Below are 19,697 nucleotides of genomic sequence, written 5' to 3'. Positions count from 1 at the left end.
TACAGAATTTTGATAACTTGTTATTAACAGCATTTTAATTGGTTTAAAAAGAAGGAGATTAATATTTGTGATAGCAGCACCATTTTTAGGTATCAGGAACCAATGACTGACCAGCTTGTGCACCAGTTTTGGGATGGACATAGTTTCACATAGTTATAGTTCACGGATTCCCTGTTATTTCTTAGTACGTAGGATATGGCAGTTACCCAGGGTCCCTGATTATTCAAAGCTCACATGGGCTGTGATAAAAGGAGTTAGTCACAAGAAGATGGTACACAGTGTAGATGCCCCATATGGTTCATTGTGTGCACACACTGCAGATAAGTTCCAGTCCGTGTCTGGGCCCTCTTTTCCCTGGTTCCCATCTCCTCTTCTCCTCACATGTCCCATTGCTATCTGTGCTGCCACTTCTTGCTGGTCACCCTTTCTTGCAGCTTCATTGGACTAGCTGTACCCAGCTTGTGAAAAGTAGAAAATTAAATCTTTTGGGACCCAAGGGATTGTACGTTATTATCTCTCCTACCCTTTCCTGCAATTATATTTTTACAAAATAGCCACTTTCTGAATTTGGTATCTGGTCTAGAGCTATTGGTTCCTTCCAGCAGGGGATATGGGATTGGGAGCAGCCAGGTCTCTTTTTTTCTTTTATGCTGTCTTATTCATGTTATTCTTGAATTTTTCCTTGTGTGCACATGTATGTCTATGTTGGAGGGGTATTGATCAGCCTAATGAAACTATCCTACTCGTTTCCATCCCCTCTTTTTTTCTTTGGCTGTTTTTCTACTTCTCTGTGGCACTGCCCAACTCAGACTTTGGCCATTTTGCTTATACTCTACCTCATGAGGGATGGAAGGGGGAGGTGGGGAACCTTTGGGGCCATTCTCTTCCTTCACAATGCTCCCACTTATTTTATTTGGAGTGTAATTGTGTTGTCTTTAAATATGGTTGAATAGTTTGTGTAGACGAAAGGACACTCTGGTGTGATCATCCTGGCAATACCAGTCTCCCCCCCCCCCCAAATTAAAGCCTCTGCACGATTGTTAATTTATTAGAGGCAATGCTGACACATCTCCGTTCACTATATATATTAAAATATAATACATCAATTGTTCTTCACAAAGAGAGCTTTTTAGGCAAAGCCACTTAGCCTGAGAAGGAGATGTATATCAGGTACCTAGATAAAAGAAGTTTATTGGACTGTGGCCTGAATGAAAAACACTAGAATGGCCTGCAGATATGCTGATGACAGGGAAAATACCATAGGCATGCCTTGCATGCCTTGCTCCTGTCTCCAGGTTCGTTTTTAATCAGGTGACATTAAGCCCTACTCTCTCCAATGGATAGGCTGCTTGTAAGGTGTTTCCTTTTAACGTGCCCACTCATAGCAACCATTCACCTAAAGTAACCTATAGGATCCTTAATCCAGTATTACATAGTCGAAAGCTTAATGTGTGATGATCACACTGCCTTTCATCATTAAGAACCTCTTCTCCCATCCTCCCCTCCTGAAGCATACGTTGGTTTTGTCTGTTTGGAACAACAGAATGTATTGTTATCCTCTCTTGAGTTTTGCTTTCTTATAATTCATTTATATGCATTGGATTTATTGAGCTAAGGCAATCATTTCAGTTTCTGGCATTTTTTAAGGGGAAATTATTTCTCCCACTCTCTGTGGAGGAGCTTTTTTCAATTTGAGATTTCTGAGTATCCTCTCCTACTTTTGAGAGTGTTGTGATGCTATAGGAAAAAGAGCTTGTATGTGTGTGTGTGTGTGTGTTTGTGAGTGTGTGTGTGAGACAGAGAAAAGGAGAGAGAGACAGTCAGAGGGGTGAGAGACAGAGAGAGACAGGAGTGAGAGGTGGAGGAGAAGAGAGAGACAGAGAGAGGGAGAGAGAGACAGAGAGAGAGATGAGAAGAGGGAGAGATGGAAGGGTGAGAGGTAGAGGAGAGGTAGAGAGAGAGAGAGAGAGAGAGAGAGAGAGAGAGAGAGAGAGAGAGAGAGAGAGAGATATCTCATTTTTGGGTAGCTGCCTCTCCTTTCACCTGACCCTCTCTGGTGCTTTTGGCACACAATGTGTTAAATGAGAATAACAGGAGTCATCCTAAAGATGGTGGTCAGTCTGGTGATTCTAATAAACTCAGCTGCTGGGTCTCCCAGGTTCAAGACCAAGGGAGCCAAGTTGCCTGGTTGCTCCTGTCACTGACAGCCAGTCAGTCATCATTGTTGGGTAGTCTCTGTACATCTATGTGTTAAAGAAAAAAAAGACTTGGGTTTCTGAGCATTTTTCACAAATCATTTGAAAGAAGAAAACAGAGGATGTTTGTTAAGGAGGCATGTGGTGCTGCTGGATTAGTTGAACAGGCTTTTTCTGTAGGGACATCAGGTTCACTTGGGGCTGCCAAGACCCTGTATGGAAATGGGGTGGAGATTTTAAACATCTCACTCTTTGTGTCTCTACATTATAAATTTCCTTTATAATCCAGACACAATGCCCTCAAAGGACTCTAGATTCTGTCTGTCTGTCTCTCTCTGTCTGTCTTTCTCTATATCTCTGTCTCTTTAGTTTTTCCAACTGTAAAGGTGCTATATATTTGAAGAGGTTAAAATGTGGAATGGGGATCAGGTTATCAGAAAATGTCAAGCTGAGGAACCCTCAGAAGTGAAGGGTAAAGTTTTCCTGAAATACACATGAAGGATTAAAGTGGTTATAAAGTCTGAGTGAAGGTTTAGGTGACAGGGACCTGGGACCCACGGATTGTTTCATTCATTGTATTTCTATTTCCAGTGCCTAACACAGTGCCTGGCACATAGGTGTTTTAACAAATGCTTGTTGTTTCATTGATTGATGGCTGATTAATAATCAAATGTATTATGTTAAAAATGAAACTTGTTTTAAGAAAATTAACTTCTGAAACATGCTGGGCACCACATGATCTTGGGGCCTTCTTTTATTTGGGTAAGCCAACAGTCAAAAAAAAAATCCAACTTGAGCTGAGAAGAATCTCATTGGTTGTAGAAAATATTTTGGTAGTTAAGAGTTTTCATGGATCATTTAACTGGAATCTGTCCTTCAGTTTGAGCCCCTTGCCTGCCCCCATCCCCCAGCCTCCCATGTACTTTCCTCTCCCCAACCCTGCAAAGAGGCCTTGGTGACTTGGCCTTCCAGCCTGATTTTGGACTGGTTAGAAATTATAAGTCAGCACAGCAAGGACTGGGTGGCTATTTCCGCAGATTAGCAGTTTTCCTAACAAAACAGGGTCAAGGGAAGGAAGCCAGGCTGATGAGAACCTGTTGGTTTGCTAGGTTTTGTTGCTTGATTTTTGTTTTGGAACCAAAAGAAACCCCTGAACTTTTATCTCCAGCCTTTATCTTAGCCAGCTGCCCAGAGGGAGTAAAAACATTTATTTGGGGGGCAGGTTGGTGTCAGATCAAAAGAAGCTCTACTGTTTTGCTTCCTGATTAGGAATGGGGGCAATGCTCCCATTTCATGTAAGTTGGGGGACTCTCTTGGGCAGGCCCATGAAAAAGTGCTTTTTTAACAGATGGTGAAAATTTTGTTTTTCCTCTTCCTCCTTTCCTTCCATGGTCCTCACTATATAGTGTGCTCTGTCTTTGCTGGTTCTTCATCTGCTTGTTAAATCTTAATATAGTATTTAACCCTATCCCTTGGCATGAATGACCCTTTAAAACAAAACAAAAGCACAAAACCTTGCTTAATCTCCCAGGAAAAGTGACTAGGAGAATAGTATCCTGTGAAAAACTTGATTTATGACCCATGGTAAAGAGATTCTAGAAAATGAGGAAGCTGTATTTGAAACAATAAAAATAAATACTAAAATATTCCTGCCCAAATCAGGGGATAGGAAAGCAACTTCCAAGAGCTATATCTTTGGTTTTCTAGAAATTGCTTGAATAACACTATCGCAGAGAGTGGGGTAGTCCAGATTGAAGAAAAATAATTGCAGATAAATTTAAGAGGAAAATCTGGCATGGGATGATCATGATCTTTCTGGAAAAAAAATAGGAAATCTAATTGGGCAAGAGAGAGGATGGGATTTGCTAAAGTAGAACAACAGAAATGACTCCCTAGGAATTAGGAAACTAGGAGGGAAGATGGGATTCCATGGAATCACCTATAAATGAAAATAATCTCCTAAGCCTTGTAAACATCAAAGGAAATATAGTAGTTCTCTCTCTCTCTCTCTCTCTCTCTCTCTCTCTCTCTCTCTCTCTCTCTCCTGCTCTCTCTCTCTCTCTCTCTCTCTCAACAAAAAGTGAATTTACAATCAGAGCACATTAAAAAGGAAATTTTAAATCACCTAGTCTAGTCCCTTCATTAGGTGCTTTCCAAACCTTAAAGCACTGTGTAAATATGAGATATTATTATTAATATTATTTTACAAGTAAGTAAACTGAGGCTCAGAAAAGAGAGGTAGCTTGCCAATCACATAGCAAGTTAATGACAAAGCAGGAGCTAGGTCTCTGGTGTCCTCATTCCTTGTTCAGTGTTCTCAACCAGCAAAAACCATGGTTCAAAAACAAGTAGAAGAGATAGATTCAAAATATATTTCAGTAGGTATATCGATAGAAATCCACAACTTTCTCCCCACTAGAGTCAATTTAAAACAACATAAATTTATCAAGTGCCTCCTATGTGTCAGACACTGGGCTGAACATTGAGAATACAAAGGCAACTGCCCCCCCCCCACCCAAAGAAAACCCCAAACAAACCCAACCAAATACCAAAAAACTGGTCTCTGCTCTCAAGAACTTCTTGAGGACCTAGAGGGCCATACGTGGTCTTGAGGGAGGCATGACGTCCAGAATGAGGGTATTCTAATGAACACAACAATAGCTGACGTTTACTTGGAGCTTTAAGGCTCTTAGTTTGGCTTTATTTGACCCTTAGTCAGAGTCCACAAGTAGTGCTGGGTTCAGTTTTGGATCCCACATTTAGGAAGAACATTAATGAGGGGAGGCAAGGCCAGAGGAGGGGTGGCAAGATGGTGAGGGGTCTCAGGAACATGTCACACAAAGGCCACCTGGAGAAACTGGGGATGTCTGTCCTGGAGAAGAGAAAACATGGCCTGAACATGATAGATATCTTACAGAAGAAGGATCAGCCTTGTTTTGACTGTAGAGAGGCAGATTCTATAGATATATAAGGCAAAATTCTCTAACAGAACAGGCTGCCTTGGTGGGGCAGAATGAGTTTCCTAGCCCAGGAAGATTTCTAGTACAGATTGAAGGACCATGTTCAGGCGATTCCCTGCTAAGGGAGATGTCGGACTGGATGACCTAGAAGATCTCTTTTCACTTTAGCATTCTATTTTTGTCTTGTGTGACTTATGGAAGTAATGACATTTGTCTGTTGATAGAGCTAGCCGTATGTAAAGATACGTGTCTACTTCAATATTTGAAAGACTTGTGACTTATTTAGTATGAGTACTTCCTACAACAATGTGGGCCATATAAACTGAAGCTTCTGTAGTCGTCGGTATGTGGTATTCATGAGTTATAGCTAAGACAATTCAACATTTAATGGCTATGCTCTGTTGGTAATAACGATGTTAATACTACTACTGCTACCAATAACCGTAATAGCCAACATCCTTGGAGTGCTTTAACTTGTACATACACTTATGTGTATATAGGGTGCTTTACATGCATTATTGTAATTTGACTAGACTCTGCAATGGTAGCTAGTCTGGTTCTTAGAAGAAATCCTTATTAGGACAGTAATCAACATTTCCAATTGTCAAAATTTTTTTAAAAAGAAAATACTAGAGCATGACTTTCATGGGTGAGATGTATACACACATATAGATATATGTAGGCATTTAGGTTTATGTACATATAACATATATTTGTGTTGTATATATGTATGTCTATTATCATTTGTAGATATAGACATGTATATAGGAATAGATAAATTATATATAGACAGAAATTTATCTAAATATACACTATTCAGCATTTATGTACGTGCGCAAAATATAAACACACATATATTCATTTATACATTTTAGTTTCTACATAGATATGTATGTTAGATATTTATCAGTATAGGTAATATATAATATAGTAGAGAATAAATAATCAATTTTGAGTGAAATTCATATCCTGAATCATTAAGTATGAAAATACAAATCAGAAGTGTAGAAAAATCATGAACAGTGAAAGTCAAGTAAGTCTGAGGGAATGGTCCTTACTATGACTGTATGCTGGCATTTTCTGGTATATGAACTAGACTAACTACATGACTCTTTTAGTCTAAGTTCTAGATTACAGGGTCAGATTCAGTCTTTAGGAAATATCGAAAGTTTTCAGTGAACTGTTACTCTCAAGAGGTAATTTGCTGTAGTCAGATAACAAGAAGAAAAGTGATGGCGAAAGCATTCAGAAAAATAAATGGACAGAAAGTGAATAAAAAAGCGCAAGACAGAGGAAGAGAAGTAGAAGGAAAAGAAATAATTTAAAAAAAAATTCATGTTAAATGATCAATCTGGCTATATTGGTATCTAAATTCATCAATTGGAACCAGGAAAACTGAATATATCACCCCCAAATAAATTATTATATAATAACACTATTTAATGAACACACTTCAAAGTTCATTGAATTGAAGAAATAATAGCCTTTGTTGATTTCCCCTTCCCTTTTCTAATTCCTTGTCTTACTTATTCTGTTTAAGCTACAGTCCATTTTTTATTATTTGTGTAATATCTCCCACACCCATTCCTTATGGGAATGGTCTATGTCATTTCTTTTGTTTATCTTTGTATCCATAGTACTTAGCATATTGCCTTGCCTTTAGCAGGATTTTAATAAATATTTGTTGTTTGTTGAATGGAATTCTTGTTAATAAATTCAAGAAGTCTGTACATTCTTTTTATAGCTAAATCGTTCAAGGGCAGAATATCAAAATGCAATTGCTGCAAAAAATTTTTAATGGGAAATCCCAACCAACTCCTTTGGATTTACGTTGAAAAAAATAATCACAGCACAATATCACATAAGATGGCCAGTACAAGAACAACACAATGAATAAAGCCCTAAAGATTGAAGTATTCCATAGCAAAGCTTAAAGATTTCCATCTCTAGTATTTGGAATTAGGGACCCAGGCCTTATTGTTTGGAAGGACTGCTGGGGCGATCATACTGTTGGTATTTTACAGTCTTAAACAAAAGAGTGGCAACATGGCTCAGGTAGCAGCAGATGACATGGAAACAACAAACACGACAGACTTCAGGAGGGAGTGGAGGATAAAGGGTCTGACCTAGTTTGGGTCCATGGGGTCATGGAGAGTCAGATACAACCACCACAAGGCAGTAGATGAATTTTTTAGTCTCTTTTATTGCTTAACTACCAAAAGCTCTTCCCTGTTAAATAGTGCCAGGTAGGGTTGTCCTTCTTATGAAATTCTTCTTGATCTAGGCACCTGTATCTGTCATAGTTCTTCAGGACTTGGGAAACACAATATCCTTTCTCATCTATATCATCTTCTCTCTACTCACACAATCACCATTCTAGGACAGACCCTCCTCACCTCTCACTGGTCTCCCTACTTGAAGTCTCTCCTCCCCAATCCATCTTTCTTTCAGCTGCCAAAGTGATTTTTCCTAAAGCGCATGTCTGCTCCATTACCTTCTACTCAATGAACTCCAAAGGCTCCTTATTACTTCCAGGGTCAGATATAAAGTATTGAAAGCCTTTCACAGCCTTGTGCCTTCCTACTTTCTAGTCTTATACTTTGCTTTTTACTTTGTAATCCATGGGCCAGGTATACCAATACTTCTATCCCCTAACTCTGTGGGATATCCTTGCTCCCTCCTTGCCTCCCTTTCTTAGTTCCCAGTTGCTGCCTTTAAGGCTCATCTCCAGTCCCACCTTCCATCAGAGGCCTTTTTTTGGATCCCCTCTTTGCTTATACTTCCCTTTGGATGTTTTCCTTTGTATCCCTTCAATAGATATCTTGTGTGTACTTAGTTACTTACATGTTGTCTCCTCCATTAGAAGGTGAACCACTTGAACAAAGTGACTGTTTTTGCATTTCTTTGTATCCCTAGCATTTAACACAGTTTTTGCTACCATCAAGTAAAGGCTTAATAAAGGCTTGTTGGCTGACTGCCATATAGTTTTACTGCATCCCATCTCCTCCGATATGCCTGCATTTTTTATTATGATCTCATGGTCACACATGGTTACCTTTGGTTGGAGGTGCTGATGGCAATGAGTCCTAGTGGATGTGGCCAAAGCATGGCCCAGACACTCTCTTCAGTTAGTGATGGATGTTTTGCATTTCATTGTGTCTCCTGGAGGAGAAATTAGCTTATCCCCTTGCCTTGGCCATAAACCCCACCTCTCACCATTTGTATCCATCTTTTCAGCATGATCTAAGAGAGTGTGACTGGCTTAAATTTATTAGTTTCATGTTATCTTATGAGGAAAGTATTATTAATTATTAATGTGTAATATGACTTAAAATAGGCTTGTTTTGCCCCATGTATTCTTGACTGGTATTCTTGGATTTCTGTGTCTAGAAAGACCATGAAAATAGTCATATTGAGTGAGAGTAATCCAGGTCCTTATAATGCCATATAGCATATGCATTTTCTGGCCAGTCAAATTAGAATATAATTGAAATAGAGGCTATTTCACTGAGCATAGACAAATGGGCTATGGCATGTAATTTTAATTTCTTTGGTCTAAGGAAGATCTTTTTTGGCTAAATGGTATTTTGAGTTTTGTAAATAAGAAATTTATAATTTCCTCTTATTATACTAATAAAAAGGGCTACAAATACGGGGAGGACCAATTTTTAAAGGAAGCTATGAGAACTGAAAAATTGCACCATGGTCTAATGGAAGGAGCATTGGATTTGGGAGTCTCCAAAGGCCTAGGTTCCGGTCTAGCTCTTCCATTTTCTAACTGTTTTACTGTCACATAAGGGTGATAATTGTATTACACATCTTAGGATAGTTTTGAGGAGGGGGCCCTTTCAATAACAAAGTACTATGTTTGTTGAATAACCAACACCCCTCCCCCCCCAAATAGGAGCTATTTTAATAAACATTTACTATTGAATGCTAAAATAGTGTTCTAATCTGATGCCTCATAATGGCATGGAGGTGGTATTGCTTCTCATGCCAGTGCAGAAAAGACTCTGATAGGTTGCCTTATCAGAGGCAACCTAAAAAGGCAGTCAACAGAGGTGGACCTAGAGTCAGACTTGTATATCTATTGTGTAATGTCTAGTTCAGCTAAATTAGTAGCTGCTGGCTCTTCACTACATTGTCCTAGGGCTTATGAATTTTTCGCTGTAGCAACTTTCAGAAGAACATCTTCCAAACTGAGAGAATGAAATCTGTGTTGGTGGAGGCAGTACACATACCGATAAAATCACAGATCCTTCAAGCATTATTTCTGTGGGTGACATAGCCATGCTAATTATACTGGAGGCATTGGAGTTTGGAGTAAACATTTTGAGTACTTGGTCACCCAGGAAAACATGTTTGTCTACATGGAAGACCAAATTAGTTATCTACTTTCAGTTAAGTCATTTCCCCAAACTTTTTAATTGGGATATCAAAATTTATCTTTAAAATGGTAAACCTTCCTGAATAAGCCATACAGTACAAAGAGCACTAGTTCTGGAGTCAGATAGCTTGGTTTAAATACCTTCTTGGATGCTCGCTGCTTTTGTAATTTGGGCAAGTCATTTAGCTTTTCTGGACCTTGGTTTCCTCATCTCCAGAATGACAGGGTTGGACTAGATAGCCTATGTATTTTTACACATATAGATTGATCTATAATGCTGGGAACTTGGAAACCTCGGCTCATCTCCCTAAAGGGACACGAGGGAGCCTGTTTAGACTCAAAGATTTTGTGGCATTGTAGTCTTTTTTTGCAAAAGTATTTTCTCTCTGTCATCCTCTTTCAGTAATTTTGTTGTTGAGTCATTTCAGTCATGTCCAACTCTTTGTGATTCCATTTGGGGTTTTCTTGGCAAAGATACTGGAGTGGTTTGCCCTCTCCTTCTCTGATTCATTTTACAGATAAGGAAACTGAAGCAAATAGGGAGACATGACTTGCCCAGGGTCACACAGCTAGTAAGAGTCTGAAGCTGAATTTGAACCCAGGAAGATGTCTTCCCGACTCTGAGCCCAGCACTCTATCCGCTGTGCTTCCTAGCTGCCCCTTCTTTCAGGAATACTTTATGTATATTGGCAATTTCAAAGCAATTAAGAAAATCATCAAAAAAGCATCATTGTATGGCAAAAAAATTGCAACCCCTCCCCAAATTCCCCAACTGACCTAAAAGCTAGGAAATCCAAATTTTAGTCCTCTTCCCTCAGTCATTATCTTAGGCCATGCCGCTTCAAATATCAGTTTGTCTAGCTATAAATTAAAGAAGTTGGACTCTAAGGTCCCTTCCAAGTCTAAAATTCTGTGTTTTAAGGTAAGGGTTCTTCTTATTACAAAAATAAAGATTAAAAGTAATTCATAACTAAAAAGCAGCCTTACATAATATAATCTAGTTATTCTAATAATCTATAACCTAATTATTCTAGTTAAAATATTTTCTTTCTTTTGATTATGTATCTAAAAGTGAAAGTGTATTACTTGTGCACTATTTGTATGTTGCTTAAGTTATAAAATCTTAAAAGTGATGGAGAATTCTCCCTGCAAATTATTAATGTAGGAATGTATGAAATTTACCAATTTGTATTTGAAATGACAGAAAATCACTACTGTTGATAAGAGTCCATCCTTTGAATTGAATGTTTTAACTCCTGTCTTTTCCTTCAAACTAGGTTCCTTTCTGATCTTATACTAAGTCTCAAGTTCTTACGAGCAACTAAGGGTCACCTAATTTTGCCAAGAGTTAAGTCAAAGTTTAGTGAATAGGAAGTGGTAGGGGATGGATAAGAACATTTGATCCTCTCGTGGGAACAGTACAGTTCCAGTTGAAAAATGTCTCCTAGCCAAATCTGTATAGGTAGGGTTAGTCTTTGATGTATTTTTTTTCCTCTTTCTAGCATAGCTCTAAATAATTAAAAAGCTGGAAAATGCTAATGTGAAACATACCTGAGATGAATTTGTGTGAAGCTCTGGTGTAAATGTTTAATCTCTACTTCTAGCCCTTAGGTATCTGTTTATAAGACTGGTGGCTCACAGTCATAGCTCCAACATGCCCTAAGCTGGCTGAAGTCATGCACTGTCCTCAGTAGAACATTCATGTTTAGAAGTGACCACCCAGCAAGTCCTTGAAACTATTTCTGTTCCCAGCAACCAAATCAAGAGAAAGCATTGATTATGCTTCATGAAAAGCCAGTAACAACAAGAACTCATCCAACAGGCTTCCACAGAGTGGCATGATAAATATAAAATTCACCCAATCAGATCAGGATTAGTTTCTCCTATGTGATTGAAATAAAGCTGAAGTTCTGTGGTCATCCCTTCCATGTGTACAATCTGCTGGTTTCTGAAACTGAAGTTGACAAGTGGCAACCCATTTTTATTTAATGGCACCTATGTCATCAAGACCCAAGAAGGAATGGTGGGATGAAGCAAGAAAGTTTGTGTGTCATGGTTGGAAGCATTTGGTATGATAAATCTGAGAATATCTCACAACACATGGCTCTCAGATTACCTTGAATAAAGAGAGTTAGAGAAAACTGATCAGCCATCTATCTTTCACATTTCAAATCCTAAGGCTATGTCCCTGAGATGTTTTGGTTTGTGTTTCAATAACACAGAAGGAGCTCTCAGATAAATGAGCTTTTTCCAAGAATCTGAATCTAATTTCTCACACAAATGCATTGATTAATGATTTGACAATATCAAAAGCAATCCATGGAAATTATAAAGTGCCTATTTTGTGGCCAAGTTAAAAATGCTTTAATGATGATGGCAAGGGAGGAATTGCAAAATATACCTGGAAACATTGAACAGAAGCCAAATCTTTTTAGTAAAGTTTGAACAGGTTGTCCTATATGTATCATCTGTCCTATATGTATCATCTGTCCTATATGTATCAGTAATGTAATTTTAGTGAAACACAGTTATTAACAAGAGGCCTTTATCCTTAAAAAAAAGTTTTCATAGCTGCCTTAAATTTGTGGCTTTGACTATCCTTTAGTTTCTTTCTAACAATTACAATCTGGCTGGGCTAGTGTGTTCTGTAGTACCATATTTCGATGATTGGGCCAGAATTACATCTGTTTTTTTTGTATCTTGTATTCCAATAACAGGTGTCTGCTGATTCCAGCTCCTCCATGAACTCCAATACACCCTTGGTGAGAATAACAACTCGACTGTCCTCAACGGCTGATGCCCCAATGTTGGCAGGGGTCTCTGAGTATGAATTGCCTGAGGACCCAAAGTGGGAATTTCCAAGAGACAAGTTAGTATTTCTACTGAAAAGATCATATGAAACAAGCTTGTCTTTCCACAGCTGTCTTTTAGCACAAAGGTTTTACATTATATACCTATATATACATGTATATTTGTGGATATATACATATAGTACATTCGTCTGGAAGCTATTCATTAAGCACCTACTACATATAAGATTTTATGGAGTTAAATAGTCTGTAGCATAAACAATTCATGTTTCCAGATACCACTCTTCAGAACATATCTTGGGCCTGCTAATTTAGAATCTTGCAGGCACACCATAGACAAGATTATAAATCAAGTACAGACCTAGATGGAATGACAAGATCAGAAGACAGATTGGGGAATTTAACAAATCTCTCTTTTAAGTCTTTCATGGGTGTTAGAGTTTGACTGATGTTAGAAATATAAGAAGCAAAGATATTGACCTTATTTCTGGGCTGAATGAACTATTTCCTGTAATGAAATTCCTGGTTTTGGGAGGTGAACAAATTCTTCCAAAACAACACGAAGTAAGCAGATAGTTATTTCACTAACTCTTACCTAGAAACCCTTCAAGAGCTGATTTGTCTCCCAACAGTAATATATACCTATACATATACAGCCAATCTTCCCACATTCATACACTTAACTTTCACCACGTGATTTTATTAGTAACCTCATTTTCACTTTTGTGATGGCAGCTGCACAAATTCGGGGTTTTGCTTAGTAGAGAAAAAAATGAGAGGCACAATGGGCAAGTTTATACCCAGAAAAAGGGGGAAAGTATTTATAAAAGTATTCATGAATCTGCTCCAGAAAGTGCTAAAGTAACCTCTCAAGTGCACAATGAGGGAATTGAAAAATTGGAAAAGAGGCTAAATTTGTGGGTAAATGAGCTGAGGTCCTCCCTGCCCTCTGATTCATTGAGGTTCTCACCTCCCCTGCTGCCCATGCTCCCAAGACCCAAGCAGCTGGACCTGAGTTCTGAGCTGGGAGATCCAGTCTGAGGCATGTGCTTCTCATGGGGACCAGAGCTAAAAGGGAGATTAGAGATTTACCTTGAGGGTTCTTCTAACATCATTATCCCTGTACCTTCTTCAGGTTCCCTCTCCTCTCCCCTGCATTTTATGGGTTATTTCATGGTTACTGTGTTAGAAAAAGTGCATATTATCCAAATTAATGTTTTGTTATAGGAATTGTATGCATAAAAGTGTATTTTCAGCAATTGCTAGCAAAAGATTACAGTTTTAGGTGGTTATGAGAACCTCACACCCTATTTCCCATAGATTCACTTTATCAACATTTGCATTATTGATTTTCTTGCCATTTTTAGGAATGTTACCCTTACAAAAGTTGAGGATTGACTGTACACATACATATGCATATATATAACCATAGATATGTATATATGCATGTAATGCTATTTTTGAAAGCAACCTGTAGAAAACATCTGTCATTTAGCAACTATACCATTGGAAATAGGGTTTAAAGTGGGCAGTTACAAGTTATGCATTTAAAAAGTGAAGGAAATAATTACTAGTTCTCTTATTATGAACTATAATTCCTTTGAATTTGCCTAGATAGTGTAATATAATGAAAAGATATCTGAAAGACTCAGGCAAATCTTGGTCCAAGTCCTAAGCATGCCACTGACTTGCCTGTGTGACCTTGCTCCAGGCATTAAACCTCTCTGTGTCTTTTTCTGGTCAATCTCTGAGGTCCCTCCCAGCTTAAAAGTTCCATGTATGATATCATATACACAATATAATTATTCAGTTAAACACTGGCTCGCTGGACTGTCATTGTAGCTGTCACCTATAATATAATCGATAGTGAAGGTTCAAATCTATGATGTGGTTTGCCCTAACAGAGAGGTTACACTGAATATGGAAAATCTGAGTACTGGGGGTTTAAAAACAGAATTCAGAGAAAATGTAGCTGGAGCTGATTTCTAATGAAAGAAGGCTACTTAGAGACCGTTTATTAGATTGGGGGCCTACACTTGCACAATGAGGGGATTGTTACACTTACAGCCACAGTGCAATAGGGCATAAATTAGCCATTTTTCCAATGCAAATGTTTATTTTCTGCCAAGATGTTAAATTCAATTTTAATTCTGGAAAGAAAGCAGAATGACCTCAGCATAGCATATACTGCCTTTCAGTCTTTATGTTGACCCTTTTTAAACCGGTGTACACTTAAGTCAAAGACTGCTTACTCTTGGTAGCTAGATTCTTTACCACTCTATGCTCAACTTACAAAACCATATTCCTTCGTATTCCAAAGGCTTTTCCGTTAGGGAATATCTATTTCTGTTGTTTTTCCGGAAAGGCCTAAGGACAATATAAAACTATCTGCATGAAGTGCAGAAAGCTTCCAAACCTGGAAACTTAAGATGCTTGTTGGTCCCAATTTGGAGTATCTTTGTTGTTATACTGAAATCTAAGGCTTTTCTGAGTTGTGTCAAAACAGAATTACCTTCCCCCTGCCCCCCACCCTGTCCCTTGTTTTTATTTTTCTCGCCAGCGGCAGAGTTACAGACAGACACAGTTGAAATTTGTTTAAGATCTGCATTTTAAACAAGCTGGCAACTGGAATTTGAGACGCACATGCCCACAGTGCTTCTGATCTCTCTGTGTTTGAATGATCATAATTTAAAGCAAACTTGATTTGCTGGGGCCTTAAAACTGAAAAAGAAAATGTCTCTAGCTTGCCTTTTTCTAGGACATTCTCAAAATGCTAAAACTGAACTGGATCAGGATGTGAAACTCCTTAATCAGACTTGACCAGCTAACTAACAAGGATGCCCTGTCTAATGAATACAGAACTTGAAGCTTCAGTTTAATAGCCTGGCCCACAGTAATTGACGTTTACTTACAACGTCACTGAGAAAATACTAAACCTAGTGTGTACCCTATGTCTCATTAGTTCCATATGATAAATGCTCCGTGCAAGCTGTTGAAAGATTTTTATATTTAGTTCTGGAATTTCACTAGCTCTATCCCTTCACCAGATGCTGTGTGCTAATCCCCTATTTACACATTTAGGCTGACGCTGGGCAAACCCCTTGGGGAAGGTTGCTTTGGGCAAGTTGTAATGGCAGAAGCCATGGGGATTGACAAAGACAAGCCTAAAGAAGCAGTTACTGTGGCCGTGAAGATGTTGAAAGGTGAGTTGGAGGGAAGGGGGTTAACTTTGGCGGGGCAGGGGAGAGGGGAGAGGGGCAAAGCAAGCTCTATCAAGAACCTTTCTTTTGTAGCATCTGAACTCGATCATAGTAGGAGGTCAGAGAGCACATAGCTGACCTAAAGGTTGAGAAGTTTTCAGTATAAATCAGTGTCTCTGACAGCCTATTTATCTTGAGAAGTGTATATTTACAAGTAAAGCATAGCCTTGTTAGAATTTGGTGGCTTTTTACCTCAACCATTGCAGCATATCCAGGCAACAATAATTCTTTATTTTCCTTCATCTTTTTTTTTTTTAAAGTACCTTAGCACTAAATTGAAAAGTTGTTAGAACAGTTGGTCTAAGGGGTCCACAAATTCAGCATTTTCAAAAGACTTTTAAACTTCAACCTTAAAGAGGATGTTAGGATGCAGAGTTGGGAAAGGTACACATTGGACCAACTAGCCGTAGGTTTTGTTTTTTGCTTTAGAGAAAAGGGGAGTGAAGCTGGTTGGAGAAATCACTTAAAAAGTCAGAAATGAACTTAAATGAACACCAGTGCTCGTAGTGTAGATCCTTCTGGGACATTTAAACAATTACCCAAAAATGTAAACGCTGAGCTGCTTAATGGGAGTTTGAACATTTCTGCATTAACCTCCCAACCCTACTTAAGGCTTTCATCTATGGCACTTGACTGTCACCTATTAAGTTAACTCCTGACTCACCTTGTACTCTGTTGGAACAGAAATTAGAGGAAAGAGCCTTGGATTACTCCAACCGTCCACCTCCTTTGCTTCTACTCAGATGCTGCTGAATGGAGCAGGAGGAAATGAGGAAGCCATGCTGACTGGGTCCGCTCCTCACTTGTGGGATCCAATCTCAGCTGGGTCTTGTACCAAGACAACCCTTCTGTACCTCTCCAAGACAAACCTCTCAAGATAGTCCTTCTACACCTCCTCTGTTTTATTGACCACAGTGGTTGTCCCAAACCTTCTTTTCTCCCCTCAAGCCTACCATGGCATCCTCTCTCTTCATCCTCTCAGCTGGGGACTTTCTGGTCTCCTATTTCACTCAAAAAATGGAGCATCCCCAGAGAACTCCTTCTTCTTCCTATCTTGCATGCTTCTAACATCCTCCCTGACTATGTCTTCCTACAGATTGCCCCCGGTAACACCCACATTCTTCTTTTAATCTCCTTATCTACTACTTTCCCTGCTGCCTACAACATGCCCATATCTCCTCTATCCTTAAAAAATCCCCTATTCTGCCTGCCGTTTACTCTAGCTGTTGCCTTGTATCTCTCCTTCCCTTCTCAACTAAATATTGTGAAAAAAGTTATTGATACTATCTACCTTCACTTCCTTTCCTCATTCTCTTCTAAATCTTCTCCAATCTAGTTTCTAATTTCATCGTTCAAATGAAACTGCTTTTTTTCATAGTTACTGATAATGCCTCAATTGCTAAATATAATGGCCTTTTCTCATCTTTATCCTATATAACTTTTTTACAGTATTTGACACCTTTGGTTTCCTCTTCTCAGATATTCTCTTCTCTCTGGGTTTTCACGAACTTGTTCTCTCTTAGTTTTCCTCTTACCTCTTTATCTGCCCAGTCTCCTTTTTTGGATCTTCATCTGTGCCATGTCCACTGACTGTGGGTGTCCCCCAGTGCTCAGTCCTGGGTCTTCTTCTCATAAAGAGAAGTCTCTCATTTGGTGATGTCTCCAAATGTATGTAGACAACTCCAGAGTCCTCATCTCCCCTTTGAGCTCTCTATTTGACATTTCAAAGTGAACTCCCAAAGAAAGACTACATTCCAACATGGCTGTGACTCTGGTTACACTAAGAAACTCTCAGTTTCCTATCTATAGATGTGCCTTACTTTACATGTAAGAAGGTAAAAAGTGAACACTAGTTCCCTCTGTGAAGCTTGTAGTCTTAGAAAGTGTTGTGGAGGACTGCAAGGTTAAGTTATGGCCCGGGGCCACGGAGTCTGGTCTTGTTGGCTTTCTACCCATTATGTAATGCTGGTTCTCATTATATCTGTGTGTGTGTATGCATGTGTGAGTGTATTTGTGTGTCATGTATATAATGTAGTATGTGTATATATGTATAATTTATGTACAATTTATGTAATTGTGTATAAATATATAATTTATAATTTGTGTATATACACACATGCTTATATTTGTATTTGTATATATAAAATGAGACAGACTAATGGATGACCAGCCTGTAAGTTAGTAAAGGATATGTTTTCGTAGTGTATTTATCTTTGATGTTGATGCAAGAAAAGAAAAAAAAATCTCCTTGTAAATGTCCTTTGGTTTCACTAGACTGCTCAGTTGGTTAGATCAAGGGCAATGTCAGTATGACCTCTCTCGCATGCATATGTATAGTCTTTGTCCCACTCATTTCTAACAGAGCCCTAAATGCAGGATTACTAGGGATCAACCTGACTGCTATCACCTGACAACAATCTTTGGCAATGCTGCAGCCCAGTAGTCATTTGTGCTGAGGCATCTGCAGAGACCAAATGTTATGCTTGGTTTTTGCTTCAATTTTCATTCTTCTGCAACTGCCATGGAAGAGACTGGAAGGAAACAGGTCCTCCCTCGCAATCCCCGCCCCTACCTCAAGACCTAGAAAGTTATCGGTCCAAGAGCCTGCTTGGCTTGCCTTGCTCTAGAACCCCAAAGGACATTACATCCCTTTAAAAGTCATGATGCTGGTTGGAGAAAGGAATCCTCAGTTCCCTGTCTGTAGACCAGATGTGCCTCACTTTGCATGACAGAAAGTAAAACATTTTATGTAAATCAAATTATATTTCAAGCATATTAGGAAATTTCACTATTTAAAGGAATCCTTTACATGAAGTCCGTTCATAAAATCAATTATTTTCTTTGTAAAATCCAGGTTTTATATGTTGGATTGTCTTAAAACAATGTATGCCTGTAATTCTTTCATCACTAATAATGTCTTACACTTGCTAGGACCTGCAAGAATTTAAAGTTCTAAGAAGCTTTATTGTGTTTTGAAAAATGTTCTGTTCCTACTTAGATTCTTTCTATCCTGGACGTAAAGTGTTTTGTTTTTTTTTTTTAAAATAGATTTTTATGAATATTTTTTATGTTTAAATCATTTTTTCTTTGTATTTCTTCCCTTATCTCTCCCAGATGATGCTACTGAGAAAGATCTTTCTGACCTAGTATCAGAGATGGAGATGATGAAGATGATTGGAAAACATAAAAATATCATAAATCTTCTTGGAGCCTGTACCCAGGATGGTGAGTTTTACACACACACACACACACACACACACACACACACACACACACACACACACACACACACGTACGCACTCCTTGACTAAGCCACATTGGTCTTGACACCATTGTACTTATCATCAGATAACACATGGTTATGCTGTATTATGGTTTAAAATGCACTCAATATTTGTAATACGGTTCTTAAGACTGATCATGGGAACTCTGGAACATTTGAAATTCTTTGACACCCTATAAAAAGAGTGGGCTGTGGTATAGTTTCATTTTAGGCAGTAAGATTATATGATGTTGCCGGTACGCAGGAGCCTACATTTTAAAAGGCAGTTTCCATATTTGACTGTGTAATTTCCAAATAACAAGGGATAGACTTCAAGGTATGGTACTGTAGTTTGGTTAAGAAAATTTTTGGAGGCCATATTGAAATTGGAATGGATGTCTTTGCTAATCATATAGTCCCCTCAATTAGATCTGGGAGGGAAAAGAATTGAAGAATACATAATGTCCTTTCCTGAGTGAAATTTGGAAGACTCTTATCCATTGAAAAGCCTTTTGGGGCACCATTATGAAAAACTATTTATTTAACATTAACCGTTGGTTTCTCTTATGTTGCAGGTCCACTGTATGTGATAGTTGAGTATGCTTCCAAAGGAAACCTACGAGAATACCTCCGAGCCCGGAGACCCCCGGGGATGGAATATTCATTTGACATTAACCGAGTACCAGAAGAACAGATGACTTTCAAAGACTTGGTATCCTGCACATACCAACTTGCAAGAGGCATGGAATACTTAGCATCACAAAAAGTAGGTTATTTGCCTTTAAATACTTGATGAAATCAAGCTAAAATGTCTTTGAAGAAA

At 38.6% G+C, this 19,697-nt stretch overlaps 1 protein-coding gene across 10 annotated transcripts in view; it reads left to right on the top strand.

Moving 5' to 3' along the window:
• The window catches only part of FGFR2 (fibroblast growth factor receptor 2), a 115,673-nt gene that overhangs the window by 82,318 nt on the left and 13,658 nt on the right, over positions 1-19,697 (top strand). For 7 of the 10 annotated variants that reach the window (XM_072624335.1, XM_072624314.1, XM_072624308.1 and 4 more), the window contains 4 exons: positions 12,261-12,411; positions 15,434-15,555; positions 18,727-18,837; positions 19,450-19,640. In XM_072624335.1, the coding sequence (XP_072480436.1) occupies positions 12,261-12,411; positions 15,434-15,555; positions 18,727-18,837; positions 19,450-19,640 (575 nt within the window). Of the gene's footprint in view, positions 1-12,259; positions 12,412-15,433; positions 15,556-18,726; positions 18,838-19,449; positions 19,641-19,697 lie in introns of all 10 variants that reach the window. The other 3 variants (XM_072624321.1, XM_072624328.1, XM_072624376.1) reach the window with 1 other exon arrangement.

This window comes from Notamacropus eugenii, chromosome 1 (assembly GCF_028372415.1).
Source record: "Notamacropus eugenii isolate mMacEug1 chromosome 1, mMacEug1.pri_v2, whole genome shotgun sequence".
In the NCBI taxonomy this organism is placed as follows: Eukaryota; Metazoa; Chordata; class Mammalia; order Diprotodontia; family Macropodidae; genus Notamacropus; species Notamacropus eugenii.
Note: the sequence above shows the minus strand (reverse complement) of the source record. Positions and strands in the feature narration are given on the sequence as shown.